Genomic DNA, 15,737 nt, shown 5'->3' on the forward strand with positions numbered 1-15,737 from the left:
ACAAACCTACAGCAACTGACCTGATTTCACTGGATATTTGAACCTAGTTTTAAACCACAATACAGTTGGCTAATATTACAAACATACATATATCGGCGATACTGCACACCGTGCACTCTTCAATGCTGGTCGTTAATACAAAACAATCACAATTATTTTATTTAAATGGTCGAATTTTAATTGAAGTCTTTAAGTTGCAATTTAATAAATGTCATTTGAAAGTTAGCCGTGACGTTAACAACACCTTTTAGTTTAAATGTAACGTCTGTGTTTTTTTAGTGTATTTAATTCTTATAAGATTTTTTATGCAAACGTTAAAAGTTTTTGCTCAGTAATTTTATAAATTAACGTTTAATATTGAGTGTACCCAATATAAGGTTGGTTTACCCGTTTACTGCGTGAAAATGTGAACAATTAATTTTATTTTTTATCTGTTCTACTTTGTTTTGCTTAACATAACCTCTTTTTTCCTTTTGTGCGATATCTTAACATCTGTTACATTTTTCAGCACGCAACGTCAATGTTCATTAATGAAGAAAATGAGTAGAAATTCAAGCCGTAGAATTCTCGAGTTTCACGATGACCACTGTTGCACGGGAAATGTCATCGGCAATTTCCGACGCTCTTCCTCACTGCGACTGCGCGGCGAGAAAATGGTGCAGCGGTCACCATTATCTACAAGAAAATTAATACCAATAATCACGGAAAATTCACATCACAAGACCCGAAGCGATGGCTCTCGACTACCAGAGCCAAGCCATCGCCCTCGGAGCCATGTAAGTAAAAAGCTGAAACAACTTGTTACAATGTCGATGTGTCTTCGTTATAACAAAAAATATATATGTAGCTTTAAATGCGGTTAACATAATCGTAAATAATACGTTACGTTTATAATCATTCCCATAATATACTGTTGGTAATTTTATAAAAAAATCTCATTTTAACGAACTGTGTTTGCAAACTGTGTTTACAAATCGAATGTTTTAATAATATTAACAAATTAATAGTTCAATCATTGCAATAACACATCTTAATTTCTAACAGCATGACCATTGTTTCAGTCATTTAATTCAAATAATCAGGGCAAACCCAGAAAATCTTGCCTTAAACCACAAGATCCCTGCTTAGATAGGAATCTGAGTATGACTGATTCAGCTCATACCCCACCAGGGTCACCAGAAGATTTGCCAGATGATGAATCTTTGCACAGTTATGGTAGTGCTGCAACTGCTGCCTCGGTTGATGCAGGCTATGCCCCATTTAATGGAACCACCTTCAGCGGCAGGTCTATGCGATATGTCCTTCATTGCTCTTCTCATGCTGGTCTGGCAGGAGATGAATATCTTACACCAACACAAAGAGCACAGAAACAAATCCGCCGGTTAAAAGCCTTGCTATGTCAAGCTAAAAAGGATTTGGAGAAAAAGGACAGTGAAATATTCCATCTCACAAAAGAAGTAGTTGAACTACGATTGTACAAAGCTTCTATATGTTCCCCTGATGAAAAATCTAACTCTAGTGAAATGGTGACAATAAGGGAAAATGCTGGTGAAGCCTCAATAGAGGAGAGTATCAAATGTAAAGAGTCATGCAGACAGTATGATGTAACAGACAGTCCTCTGTTCAAAGATCAGACACCTACAAGATGTCGCAATGAAATGCAAGGATCATTCACAGACTCTGGTCATTTTGAAGATTTGACAAATTCATCATTACACTCCAAAGAGTCTGTTTTGCTCACAAATGATGCGTCCTGCATGACTGAAGTGAATGATAGTGAAGAGGAACGGCGCATTCTTATTTCTTATTATGAAAATAAGATTGAGACTATAATGAGATCTCATGTAGGGGACACACAAGAACTCAAGAAAGCCCATAATGATAAAGTTGAATCATTATTACAGAAGTTGGCAGATGTTAACACACGCTACTCAGAATTACTGCCTAATTATGAGCAAGCTAAAGAGAGAATTCATATATTAGAAAAACAATTGGAGGATGCCAGCAAACAACTTGAGGATGAGGAGGGCAGGCACCGTGCAATGTACCTACAGATGTATAACAAAGGAGTTGAAGCTGCTAAATTTGAAACAGACAAAGTGAGAGAGTAATCTTAGTGTTATAAGTCACTTTTCTAATTTCATTTGTGTATTTTAATAACATGTTATTTAAATGAATTTATCTTTTGCAGGAAAGCGAAACTGATGTATCACAAGGTCAGCTAAACCGAGTATCAGTTGAAGAATTACTGACGCAATTGCAAATTACCCAGACTGAGCTCGAAAATGTCAGAGTAAGTTAACAATATAATAATTGCAATGAACTTTCCACCATCTTAACCCTCCCTATTAATCAATGCCTTAGCTAATTTATTATTAACTGTCATGTATTCTCCAAAATATAAAGTTACAATATAACTTTCATTCTTCTCTCTATTAGATATGCTAATACTTGTTGTTGGTGCTAATTAAAGTATAGTTCATTGAGGATCAGCGAAAAGGTGACATTATTTGTGTCAACTATTAAAAAAAGTATAGATGACATGTGTAGTTGCAATTAACAAGACCAGCTTTAATGTGTAGTGAATTACAGGATACGGCATTCACAACGGACCGCTCGACAAAGTCACAAGCACTTCTAAGTGCAAAGGAGGCTGTTTCTTTATGGGTCCTAGGAGCTCGCAAGGTTGGAATTTTGTATCGGAAGAAAGAAATTTTGTTCACATTTTTTGTATTATTTCTTTCACTTTGCTTCACCGCACTGGTCAGAGATCTTTATTTGTGTTAAGAGTAAATTTTTTTGTTTCTCATAGGTGGAAGGTGGTGTCGGATTTTGTTAATCTACTGGATATTACAAAAACTTTTATAAGAAAGTAATGTAATACATAGTCCGTCCAAAAAAAACTAATTTTTGTGTAACAAATTAATTAATTTACCTGCATAGATATAATAATGTTCTAATATATTTTATCATTATTAATTATTAGCAAATTTAATAGCTTTATAATAATACTTTATTTATAGAATTTCAAGGGCTAACAATAATTAAAGTCTGCTTTATTTAAATGAGGATAAGGTACATAAATAACTTGTAGCTTTTTACTTTTAACACAAGATTAATGCTAATAATAATTTATTTGCATGTGAAATTATGAAACAGCCTCTTTTGGTTCATGGGTTCCAAAAGTGCTTGAGAATATCCATATAGGTATTTTCATTTACTTTTAGTACTTTTGTAGTAATTTGTGTAATGAAGTTTGAAATTCATTCCTTATTTCCATAAAAGTAGCTTCTGTAGAACCTAGTAACTATGCCTTATTTGCCTTCATACCAACCTTATAACATACTAATTACTATATTTTTAATATGTTAGTAGCACATTCTATATCCTGTAGTTGCACCTATAAATGTAATTATTTTTCAGGCAATGTACCGTCGTATTGTGGAGTCGCAGAAAGGCAATAAGTCCAATGTAGACCCCGAAGTAACACTACAGTTCCTGAAGTCAGCTATATATTATTTTCTCACGGATCCAGAAAATCATCAAGGTCATCTCAATGCTATTGAAAATATTCTCGGCTTTACCGAAGCTGAAAAAAAGAATATCCGCAAGGCCAGAGCAACATAAGTTGATTCAGGGAACTGCTGTGAATGTGTGATAATTATTTTCTCCATAAGTAGGGTACATTTTAATTTGCTACTTAGAATTATTATTGAGCATGTCTTAAAAGACAATACATAATGTCATAATAATGTTTATTGAGAGCACTTTATTTATTTAAGTTAGAAGATACTTATTTTATAGCATGTAATGCACATGATCATTTTAGCAAAGATTATAAAATGTATAATCTTTTAGACTAAATTTTCTTGATACGAATTATAGTAGACATTTTTGTGATTTTATTTTCTATAGTTTGTAAGCGCCAAAGATACATTCCTGAAATTTTAAATTGTGCAATTTTTGACTTTATTTTTAGGATCCAAGAGTACATTTGCTATAAATTACATGTGGTATATGACAATATTTTTAAGCGTTATTCCTCTGATTTGTTCCTCTTTTTATATTTTATTCTTATTTTGTTGATTTTATAATGCATGTCATAGAAAACTATTTATAAGGGAAAATATGACAATCTCGCATAATTTAAATTTTATTTAAACATTGTAAAAATGTTTTTTTCAATAACATTGAAGATTGTTTTCGAATAACACAATACTATACTTCTATAACTAGTATTAATTTCTAAATAAGTATTTGTTACTTAGTTTTTTTGTTATTCTGATTAATCTTCATAAGTTATTAGTTCATTAAAAAAGTTACTTAAATCTTGCCACTAAAGCTATGTCTGTGATTAGTGCTTGTGATCTATTTATAAAAAATTAAATATCTAAAGCCAGAATAACTTTTTGTACTCTTTTTGATTTGAAATTCAAAGAAAATTTATGTATAATATTGATTAAAAACCATCAAATGATCATTAAAATATCTACTTAATTACTGTAAAATAGTAAATTACTTTGATATAGGAATGATCTAAGACTTGCCAATTTTCTATGCATGTCAAATTAAAGAGATTTAAGACCTTGTAGAGGCTAAACTTAATATATTATGTAGGCTCCTTTCCTTTGCATTATCTTGCCTGCGCTAACATAATAGCATAAATAATAGAATATTTATTAAATCGTAAGTATCAGAATTAAGTATTATCTAGGAAATCTAGTACCTAAGTTAATTAGGTATTTTGTTTTTCTGCTCCTTATAGTTTGACAATCGCTGGTCGGATTTCGTTTTTTTTTTGTTTTGTGACCCTACTTTTACCTTTGTTTTAAATAAACAAGGAATGATTAAAAAGTTGTTTTATTTTCTTCTAAATTACACTTAAAATGATGCTAAGGAAATAGGAAATAATAGGTCACATTTGATTAAAAAAAGGTTTAAATAAAACTGCGGTTTAGCGTAAATAATTAAAGTTATTATTTCTAAACTGTTGGTAATCAATTCATTATATTATTACACAAAAAAAATCAAAATTTAAAGCTGGCGCAGACTTTAGAGGTAATAATATCCAATTTACAGACACTTGGGTCCACCGCAGATATCTACTACCGTAACACATACAAAAACCCTCTCAATTTCTTTGAAAAATAAAGAAAACACTATATGTTTTTGTCCTAGTGTTTCAGTGAAAACACACGATAATTAACATTGCCAACATGTTGCAGAGTTAATTATCCAAACATTGCAGGCTGTGTTTACGCAATCTCCGTGACCGACATTGTTTTACACAACTCTATAAAGTAGCTTCTCAACATTCATATCGCAATTTTAATCCAGTAAAGTGAGTTAGGTTTTTTCTCGTATGTACAGTCATTAAAAAAATATAATCGAGTATTTTTTTCACTTTCATATTCCTTAGTCGTATTGAAGTACAACAGCAACTTTTACTCGGGCAACATTCAATCATCACACTTACGGATACATTTCTTAAGCTGCAAAAAACTGCACACTGCTTTTCACAACATTTTGCACAACAAAAAACTATTTATCACAACCATCTACAATCTTTGTACAACTTTAAAACTAATTGTCGTTCAGTGTTACCTTTTAAAAATAGTAAATCTGTCACTTATCGTAAAAAAATATATAAATACCGTAGTAAAAATATTCAAAAATTTCATATAAAAAAATATACGAACAAGCTTAATGTTTGGCATACTGCGAGACATTTGAAGACATTTTTTATATGGCACAATTATATTAGATTATTGCGTGTTTGTCATGAATATGAGATTCTGATCAGTCTTTCGTTGTTTATGATTATTTTTAGTGGCCGGATCATGAGGTAAAACTGCATTTTAAGTCAGGAAATTCGTTTTAAGCTATGAAGTCATAATTAATTTGAACTTTTTCTCTTAATAATAACTTATATTTAGTACTTGATAAATCTTAGTCATTACTTATATTTAAATGATATAAAATTTCACTCCTTAGAATCATGTTCACAGAAACTTGTAAACTCATCTCATTCAAATCCATTTACTTCATTCATACATTCAATCAATTATAAAAATATAACCGTAATTTCATATTATTTGGATAAAATTGTGTGTAAAAATAAGAATTTCAGTCCAACTTGTGTCAACTTACCATATTATATAGTTAATAAAAATAGGAAATGTCAAACTTTTTGCAATATTAAACGTCCGTAGAAGTGAAAGCACATACTAAAAATCTTATATTTGTACTATTATTGAATATTCTTAAAAAAAATAATGCAGAAATGCCATTGACCAGGTGTTAGGAGTTTTGAAGTCAAGGCAATATTCTGTTAATTAAAATCCATCCTTTAATATGGTGAAAGTTTAAATGCAACTTATGGACCTGTCTGTGTGTCTTAACAGAATTTCTAAAAAATTGTTAGTAAATATGTTTAGATTTGTGCAGGTTACCTTGTTGTATAGGTGTGCTAACATAACTTTAGGTTTAGACTCAATCAAAGCTAAATTTGACCTCTTCCCTGGAGGGGTCATTATTAGCAGCCATAGCTTGAAGCCAGTATCGACTTATCTGACTCTCTATGGAGGGTGTACTTTCCTTCCGCGCGTTCGCGGCTCTTGCCTTTCGTTTCGCTTTACTATGTTTTGTTCGTCGTCTGCCGACTTTTGTCTTCATTTCAGCTATTTTAACAGATAACTGGCTGTCTAGGGAGTTACGACGTGATTCGACAGAGACGTGACGTAGACTGATGCTGATCTGGGAGTCCTGAGAGTTGCGCCTGTCAGGAGTGGAGCTGAGCGAGTGGTGCGTGTGTGCGGGCAGGACGAGGGCGTCGCGTCGCCGCACGAAGCGAGGAAGATTGGCTGCCCATGATGATGATAGCTCACCACTGTAAAGGAAAATTAATCAATTATAAATGTTTTTCAAACATCTTGGAGGCATGAAAATATGCAAGGCAGAGGGAGGATACATGCGCAACGCACAGTAACCTCGAGCCGCCGAAAAGGTTGATACGGCCTATATTTATCTTTTTCTTATTATTCGTATACTTGAAAATGGGCTAGGACTTTTTTGAACAATTTCTATGCAAAACTTTACTTGGCCGCCTTTTGTATATTTTAAAGTACATCAAATTAAATAATATGCTTAATTTATATTAATATATATTATAATTGTGTAATATTTTCTTTTTTTAATAAATTAAAATTAAAAACTTCTTGATATGGCGAACTTGTAACACGAAGATTTATAACCTATCTTTAATCATCATGCAGTTAAGCAAGGCTGTCTTGTAATAAGTAATTATTTCAGTACATTTTACAACAGCCGTTGCCTGCGAAGCGCAGCGAGTCGATTCGAATTGAAAATAAAAAGTATCCGTCTAAAAGCGAGACTCGTTTTATCATTAGCTACGGGTCGTTGTGCATCGAATAGATTTGATTGGGGTTAATGGACGCAAAGGATTGCATGGACGTATTGCCTTTGTTTTTGCCATGGCCTCATAGAGTACTAAAGTTTTGTGTTTTTTTTTTCATTTTTGTTTTTATAATAAACATTTATCGAAACAAATCGAATTGAAAATCAATAACAATAAGTAGCGTTGTAGTCACTGACCTCTATTTATAGACAGACTATAAGCTTTGTATTTTGTGCCAATTTGTTTTTTTGATTTTGACGCTGATGGTTGCGATTGGTTAAGATGGTGAGAAATGGAACGAATAATCATAGTATAGCGTGTGTACCTCTCGTGCTTGTCGTCGGTGTGGCAGTCGATGGGTGCGCGGTCGAGGCCGAGGCCGACGGGGTCCTGGCGCGATGCCCCCAGCGAGATGGAGATTCTGCCGCGAGCCGCGAACTCGCCGCGCCGCCGGTACGCGCGCGCGATCAGCTCGTCCTTGCGCGCGCGCCGCGTGCCGTCTGCCTCCACCGAGCAACCGCACTTTCTAACACAATTACACTACATTAAAAAGTACAAAAAATACCTTTTTACTTTTAAAAAAGCTTACCGTGAGTTTCCATTGCCGGAAAATTTGTACAAAAACATGTAGACTATTTTTTTTTGTACACAAGTATCGGCAGTACTAACTCACAGGTAACTAACGTGGTAGCAAACATCCTCGATCCGTTTTTTGATTAAACCCACAATACTTTAGATCGCAGTAAAAATAACCACTTAATTTCTATAATTTTATTGTTTTTAATATCTTTCGCGATTCCGGTGATCTCCAGCTGAGAAAACTAAGATGTCTCTCCTTTCTTTATCGAAAAAGATTGGTAAACAAATTGTCTACCTAGCCATGTAGCGTCTCCAGGCGGCTGCAGCGGCCGGGGTCCACGTCCAGGAAGCCATGAGCGCACCGGCGGCGAAGCAGCACAACAGACGCAGCTGCAACACCGACACCGACGGCCGCGCCCCCACTGAACACTCCATTTCAGACTCCTTCAGCGCCTCCAACCGACATCTGGAACACATCCATGTCTTTATTCAATATAGACAAATTACCTAATCTTAGAATATATAATATCAAAAAATGTAAAAACCTCTTGATAAATTTAGATTGTAAAACTAAATGCTAAAATGTATCTATAGTTACAAATGGATCATGATCAGTCAAGTTAGTAAGGGTACTTACTAACTTCTTAGTCCTCCTCTTTCTGTGCGTCCCTTCGGTGCGGTCGTGTATATGTACAAGTGTCCGCCTGCCATTATATAGACGATAGTTGTTAACTCACATGATATTCTTCATGAAAGCATCCTTCCAGGAGTGCGCGTTCCTAAACTCGTAGACGTGACATGCGACGGTGACGGTGATGAAGACTGCGACGAGCGCGGCGGTGAGCGAGCAGCGCGTGATCGTCTGCCGGATCTTGTTGGCGGCGCGCGCTGAGATCACGTCCTTGCTCGATACGCGCACGGCAATCAGTGAAAACACACCTACAAAATACAATAACTGCCATGACTCCGTCATTACATAAATAAATATTAAGATAATGTAAAATCTTCTAGAGAATGATCTCCATAGACAAAAATACACAACCATTTACTCTAAAATATTTAAGAACACAATATTTTTAACAATTACAATAAGATACATTTCTGAAGAAAAACCACTTAAACAGTTAGAATCTTTAATATTATACAAAACAAAAAATAATAGCATTTTTTAAAGTTAGAATGAACAAAAAATAAAATCAAACATACCACGTAAAAGAAAGTATCCACCGAGTATCAACACAACAGAGAGCGGAGCTAACAGTAGTGCAGCTCGCATTGGATGATTGACGTAGCCGACGAAGCAGATGCCGGTGACGCTGCTGCCGTCCACCTCGCCGAACGCCATCGTGGTGATGGTCAGCACCAGCGGCAGTGACCACGCCACCAGGTGGAAATACGCCGCCTTCTTGTCTATCCTGTCTTGTATTTTACCTACAATCAAAAAAATAGGATCATTAATCAAACCACCCGAATAAAACATTTTTTTTTTCGGATTTGGGTTTTCATTTTATCTTTTCTGCCTATTTAAAGGCATCTTTTAACTAATTGTAATCAAATGGATAAAATTAAGTAGCAGTTAGCGCATTTACCAACCTTTAGGTACTACTAAAAATAAAACTTATATTCATAGTAATTTTACTCATAAGATAAAAATTAAAATAAAATATTAAATATATATGCTCTCACCTAATGCTCTAAAACTCATATGCCACGCGTATGTGAAAATAACGAACCAAACGCATGCTGCCATCATGAAGTAATATACCTGGAAATAAAAATATTTAATAAATACACTATAACTTTAAATAAATTATTGTAAAAGTAAAACTAGGGCAACTGATAACCTGACTAAGCACATTTACAGAAGGCGAAACTTATAAGTATTATTTCTGCATAAATGTAGTTAATAAAATCAGTTATATTGTTCTCTGAGGACATAGATAATTAATAAATAATTCTATTTAAACCTCTTTGACTATACAATTTTGTTTTATATTTTATTAATTATTGTGGATATATCTCCACTTACCAAGACAAAAACAACAACACAAGACAGGTTTTCTTCAGCGGATGGCTCGCCACGTCTTCTGGTACCGTCTTTTGAGCATACAATGTCATCTCTTGATCCAACTCCAAATTGTACCAGCCAACTAAAAAAAATAAATAAAACATATTAAACATAATGAGTTATTAGCAGACCCTAAGTATAGATTTCTCATACTAAATCTACAGTAAAATACTTAGTGAATCTTATTATGACAGAAAATAATTTTGTTTTGATAACCAAAACTTACCCCATCGAAGCAACAGCAAAACACACATTTATGTAAAAGATGACAAGAGCTGGATACTTGTTAGCACTACGCCAATCAATAAGGAATGTGGCAACAGTCAGAAGGTTAAAAGCCAAGCAGACTCCTGCACCCCATGCTACCAGTCTGTGTATTTGTTGGTGTTCGTCCTCTGAGTACAACGGGTCACGGCAGGGTAGTCCACATCCTGATATACCTGGAACATAATTAAAAACTATTACAGAAAAAAAAATTCAAACAAAATACTGTAAATATTTGACAAAATAGTTTTAAAGTATAAACATTTCACAGAAGTTCATTGTGCTATGGTCATTTTGGTATTACTTAGACATGACTACTTTTACTACTATTAAAATATTTAGTGATTAAAAAAATTACCTTCATAAAAATGTACAGTTTTATCAGTATGTATTAAAGGTGATAAACATTTTCCAGATGTATTAAACTTCATTTCTCTAGCTGTATTATCACATTTTGAAGGAAACCTTGTGGTATTGCATCTCAAAAATGATGGAAAGTAAGAAGTATTGTATAAAATAGCGCAAGGCTCCATTGTTATTTTGCACATTTCATATGAGGGAAGATACACCATGTCTTGTCCAAGTATTCTTTCACATTTAGGCATAAACACGGCACACAATAACGGTTGTACCACAGCCCAACATTTCGGTACATTTATCAATTCCCTATACAATTCCAACTGATTTTGTATTTTATTTTGTGTATCATAGAATGTTAGATGCACACTTGTTTTATCATATGGTAATTTAACACCTAAACATGTGTTTTTGCCTAATGTTTCACATCTTGCTTTGCGGACACAACTATCAAGTTTTATTTCTCGTTCTGGAAACCATTGTGTGGCTTTCTCCGGTTTGATTAGTCTAAAGTTTGGTGTTCCATTGATGGGTTCCAAGCGTTCTGTCGCATTGTCTCCAATATCTGTTATGGAATTTTTATCACCTCCTGTGTCATATTGGCTCGCCGTACATAATGAAACCATCGCCAGCCAGTACACCCATCTCCAAAACATCTGCAACAAACACATCTCATTGAGCACCTACATATAATTAAACTAAAAGGGTTGAAATAAAATAAAAATTAAATGAAAACTACACTTTGATTTTATAAATGTTCCTTTATTTATGTAGGTGTTAGAGGGCAATAGCAAATGAAACCCTTGAAGATTTTATAATTTTATTTTTCTACAAATTGTGCTATAAATGAAAATTCTATATCGAAGCACTAAACATGTTACAGAAACCACCAGCATCTAGATTGGTTTATTGTCCGAGGAAAGTGATAAGGATATGCATCAGAAGTCAGTACAAAAACATTAGTTATTTATACCCGCAAAAATTGCTTAATAGAAAATGAATAATAAAATGTTTTTCTAGTTTATTTACCAAAACTATTTTAGTAGCAAAGTTTGAGGCATTTTCATTTTACAAAGCTGGCAAATCTATTTAAATCCACTTGCTTAGTTAGATTGAAGCATTAAGTGATTTATTATGACTTTGTTTTACCAAGAAATATTGTGGTAATATCAAATGGAAAAATATACTAAAATGAAACTTTATTAAAATGTATTAAGTAACACATTTCATACCAGCATATTATTCAATAAAATTTGTTAATACTCTTAATTTTCCTTTGTAAATAAAAGTAAAAGGTTCCTAAAATTTTGTACTGACTGATTTGGAAAACAAGGATAGGATATCCCTTGGATAGGTTTTCTTTATTTTTACGTGTTTATTCCCACATAAACAAAAATTTATATTATAATTTACATAAGGTAATTAGTTTTTTTTTTAATAATTTTTATTTCTTTATTAATAACATAATTCAAGAAAATACCAGTCTCTTACTATAAAAACGTCGACAAACTTCTCCGCCTTGGCCGCTTCTTGCTCTGCGAAAATGTTGGTCAATTCTTCACTCTTCCAATCTGCAGCTTTCATAAGATTTACTACCTCCCAAGTGTAAAATTACCTGGCATAGCAATAACATAACTTTAAGACCTTTTTCAATTTTTTAATTAACATACAAAAGAAACTGATCAACTCACCAGAAATTCCATGCAAAGAAGGTCACCTATATGTAATTGCAAAATAATTTTTTGACATAATATAAATTTATTATGTTTTCATCTTACCATAATAACAAAAGCCGTAAATAATTATGTACAACCATTTATCGCCTTCACTATATTTTTACACTAAGACACTTACATTTGAATTCATGAAAAATTTATAGTCTGTGCATGCGTTTACAAAAAACATGTGCTAGTTAGAAATTGATTTGTTGCCCCTTCTAAACGAACGATGAGCACCACCACCCCTACGAGTCCAGGGGGAACCACGTGGGTTACTATTACCTCTACGGTTTCCACGATGGCCATTAATACCACGCCCCCTACCTCTATCCAGTGCTCTGCCGCGATCGTGATTTCTACTATAATCATTTCCTCTTCCTCTATAGTTACCACCCCACCGTTGGTTTCTATTAAAACTATCATTCATATCATTATCGCCATTGTCATCATAATTTTGTTCAAAGTTTTCTTCTTCATTATAATCTTCATCTTCTTGAGAATATTGTTGATTGTCATAACCGGAATCATAATGATTCTTAGTGTAACCATTGTCAGGAAAAGGAGGAGGTACGTTGCCCATAGGAGGCATACTTCCCATGGGAGGCATGTTACCCATTGGAGGCATACTACCAATTGGTGGCATATTGCCCATTGAAGGCATACCAGCCATGTGGGGTGGTGGCATATTCATTGGTCCCATTGGAGGCCCCATATTCATTGGCATTGGGGGTCCCATTAGACCCATTTGGGGCATACTATTCATAGGTCCCATGTTGTTCATTTCTGAACCATTGTCATAATTATTATACTGTTCTTCATTATTTTGTTCAGTGAGAGAAACATCATTTTCCTCATCATAGAATTGGTCATCAATGTAATTTTCTTTTTCTTTTTCTTCATCGTCGGGATTTTCAGAATCAGGATTATGGGTAGGATATTCAAATGGTGTGAAATTTTCATCATCAGCATCATGTTCTAAATGAGGCATCATATCATGTAATTCTTCTATTTCACCAGTTGCTATGTATCTTTTTAAAGCAACAGGTCCTTCTGTTATTGCTTTCTCTAGTTTGGAACCAGCATCAACAGTGATTAATTTTCCATAGATATAAATAGCAGATGGTGTCAATTGTTGAAGTGGTACAGCACCGGGCACTGACTCCACTAAAGCTTGAGTTAAAGCTTCACTGGCGGCATCATCTACCGATGGACCATGATTCCACTGCGCTTGGAAGTTTCTTGGTATAGGTTTACTATATGGTACTTTCTTTATTTTCTTTTCAAATTCCATTGGCACAAAGGTAGTGTCCAGATCTAAGCCAGGTATAACCTTATCAGTATCAGATGAAAATATTTCAACTTTGTCTTCAGGGCCCATTCCAGGTATAACAGCTGGTTCCTCTAAATCATGATCATCTTGGACACCTGGTGGTAAGGTATTCAAATTATATTTGTCTCTCATTTGATCTCCAGGACGATTTCTAGTCCAAAATTTTGATGTGTGATCATTAGAACCTGAACATAATATATGTCCTAAAGGATGCCATGCCATAGTCCATACAATAGACTCATGAGCACCTTCAATACAACCAACTTCTTTATCAGTTCCTACATTCCAGAATAAAATAGCTCCATCTGAACCTCCAGAACAAAATAGACCTTCATGATTTGGGTGCCACACTACACTTGAGGCTTCTTTTTTATGCCCTCTAAATACTTGTAGTTCAGTTCCAAGTTTACGTATATCAAATAATTTTAGTAAATGATCTCTTGATGCAGTTATAAGCCAATTGCCATTATCATTCCATTTTAAATCCATCACTGTAGATTTATGTGCATGAAGAGTTGATAAAGCAGTTCCAGACTTAGGATCCCACAATTTTATTGGTTGTTGATTATCTTTACTTCCTGATACAATAAGAGCTTTTGTTGGATGCCATTGGACACATTTAACATCTGCACCATGACCTCGCAATATTCTTTCTTCTTGACATCTATAGAAATCAAATATACGTAATGTGCCATCATCAGAACAAGTAACAATCTTAGAATCACTAGGGCTAAAACTAATTCCTCTTACTGCTTCCTTATGAGCTTGGTACATTTTAACATTATTCATATTGCTTTGCCAATACTTAATAAATCCGGAGTGATCACCAGTTACCATCCAGCCTTCACCATGTGACCATACCATAGATCTTACTGGTGAATCATGAGCTTGTAAGATTGTTTCAAAATTAAAAGTAAGACCATTCCATAAAGTGAATTCTCCTGAAGACGCTCCAGTTATTAATCTACGACCTTCTGGCGTCCACGCGACTGCGAAGATTGGACATCGCATTTTGTTAGTGGCGGTTTTAACGAAACGTGTTGTGACAGCGTTAATAGGATTATCAGGGTAAGAGGGTGGCGGTAACAAGTCAGGAGTATACATAGCATCCGGTTGCAGTGCGTGCCTGTCCCGCCAGTCTCTTTGCCAAACACGACATTCTAAAGCCTTTATAATAGCAGCATTATAGTCAACAGTTTTACGCATAACAGATTTACGTAGACGTTTACCATCGAAATCATCTTGAGTCATGTTGAGGGGACCCTGAGGTGGGAAGCGCATCTGGTAGTTGAAAGGCCTAAAATTATGGCGTATGTTGTTACGACCTGGTGGGCCCATAGGACCACCCATGCCGGGAGGAGGCATGCTCATATTCGGTGGAGGATGTCCGAAATCCATGTTTAAACTTCAATACCTAATTAGAGAAACATTTATGTTACTACATCATTCATAACAAAGTTGCTAGAGCGCTATTAAAGTAGTTTTGAGGTTTCTTTTCATCTTACCTTGTTTTTAAAAAATACAGGTTGTCATTATACACTTAGCACTTCAACTACACAACACAAAAGTTTTGATTGTCACTATTTAATTGTTAAATGAGAGGAATTAGAAATAAATAAAACAACGTAATCTAACCTATTGAATATAAACTTAACAGTTTGGAAAGATTGCTACCGAAAGCTACATAGCCAACGAACCAAGCCAGCCATGTTTGATCACCTTACCACAGACAAAGACAAGCCACAAACGCGCCACAAATTGGCCACAAATGTGAGAGTTTCGCAGAGTTTCGTATCAAAGTGATTGAACCGAACTTCCAAAAAAAGTTAGAAATTGGTTTTCAAAATTTTAATTGAGTTAATTTAATTTCGTACTTTCGTGGTATTAATGTTAACTGCTTCAATTAAATACATCAAAAAGTATTGCCATATGCATATTTTCAATTTATACTGTTCTCAATCCGTTGCAGTTATTGGAGTTGGAGGCATATTTTATATACTCTTT

The 15,737-nt window shown here is 34.4% G+C and overlaps 3 protein-coding genes across 8 annotated transcripts in view; 1 reads left to right on the forward strand and 2 right to left on the reverse strand.

The window, feature by feature from the left end:
* The window catches only part of LOC106126540 (uncharacterized), a 106,230-nt gene extending 101,403 nt beyond the window's left edge, over positions 1-4,827 (forward strand). For 3 of the 5 annotated variants that reach the window (XM_013324251.1, XM_013324252.1, XM_013324254.1), the window contains exons 2-6: positions 509-776; positions 1,062-2,099; positions 2,192-2,293; positions 2,593-2,685; positions 3,424-4,827. In XM_013324251.1, the coding sequence (XP_013179705.1) occupies positions 509-776; positions 1,062-2,099; positions 2,192-2,293; positions 2,593-2,685; positions 3,424-3,627 (1,705 nt within the window). In that variant the 3' untranslated portion in view covers positions 3,628-4,827. Of the gene's footprint in view, positions 1-313; positions 378-508; positions 777-1,061; positions 2,100-2,191; positions 2,294-2,592; positions 2,686-3,423 lie in introns of those variants that run through there. The other 2 variants (XM_013324256.1, XM_013324253.1) reach the window with 2 other exon arrangements.
* A 147-nt stretch (positions 4,828-4,974) lies between these two features.
* LOC106126708 (smoothened, frizzled class receptor) lies at positions 4,975-15,052 on the reverse strand. 2 transcript variants are annotated; one of them, XM_013324492.1, is made up of 11 exons: positions 12,377-12,428; positions 12,177-12,300; positions 10,687-11,341; positions 10,291-10,504; positions 10,026-10,146; positions 9,683-9,761; positions 9,203-9,427; positions 8,734-8,935; positions 8,292-8,462; positions 7,743-7,943; positions 4,975-6,889 (listed from the first exon to the last, which is right to left on the reverse strand). In XM_013324492.1, exons 2-11 carry the CDS (start codon positions 12,267-12,269, stop codon positions 6,493-6,495), a joined length of 2,358 nt encoding a protein of 785 aa, XP_013179946.1. In that variant the 5' UTR covers positions 12,270-12,300; positions 12,377-12,428; the 3' UTR covers positions 4,975-6,492. The 2 variants fall into 2 exon arrangements, with proteins under 2 accessions (XP_013179946.1, XP_013179947.1); XM_013324493.1 differs by lacking the exons at positions 12,177-12,300; positions 12,377-12,428 and adding an exon at positions 14,963-15,052.
* Positions 12,481-15,463, reverse strand: LOC106126707 (pre-mRNA 3' end processing protein WDR33-like). Its single transcript, XM_013324491.1, has 2 exons — positions 15,239-15,463; positions 12,481-15,147 (listed from the first exon to the last, which is right to left on the reverse strand). The coding sequence occupies exon 2, from the start codon at positions 15,129-15,131 to the stop codon at positions 12,594-12,596; it is 2,538 nt and encodes an 845-aa protein (XP_013179945.1). The 5' UTR covers positions 15,132-15,147; positions 15,239-15,463; the 3' UTR covers positions 12,481-12,593.
* Between the last annotated feature and the right edge of the window lie 274 nt (positions 15,464-15,737).

The sequence above is a fragment of the Papilio xuthus genome, unplaced genomic scaffold, assembly GCF_000836235.2.
Source record: "Papilio xuthus unplaced genomic scaffold, Pxut_1.1 DF824992.1, whole genome shotgun sequence".
Lineage (NCBI taxonomy): Eukaryota > Metazoa > Arthropoda > Insecta > Lepidoptera > Papilionidae > Papilio > Papilio xuthus.

Bases quoted from the DNA above. Each gene is read 5' to 3' on its own strand.
- LOC106126707 (XM_013324491.1), bottom strand. From the start codon at position 15,131: ATGGATTTCGGACATCCTCCACCGAATATGAGCATGCCTCCTCCCGGC.
- LOC106126708 (XM_013324492.1), bottom strand. From the start codon at position 12,269: ATGAAAGCTGCAGATTGGAAGAGTGAAGAATTGACCAACATTTTCGCA. The intron at 10,505-10,686 runs GTAATTTTTTTA...ATTATGTTCCAG, and splicing joins AACTGTACATTTTTATGAAG to GTATATCAGGATGTGGACTA. The intron at 10,147-10,290 runs GTAAGTTTTGGT...TATTTTTTTTAG, and splicing joins TTTGCTGTTGCTTCGATGGG to TTGGCTGGTACAATTTGGAG.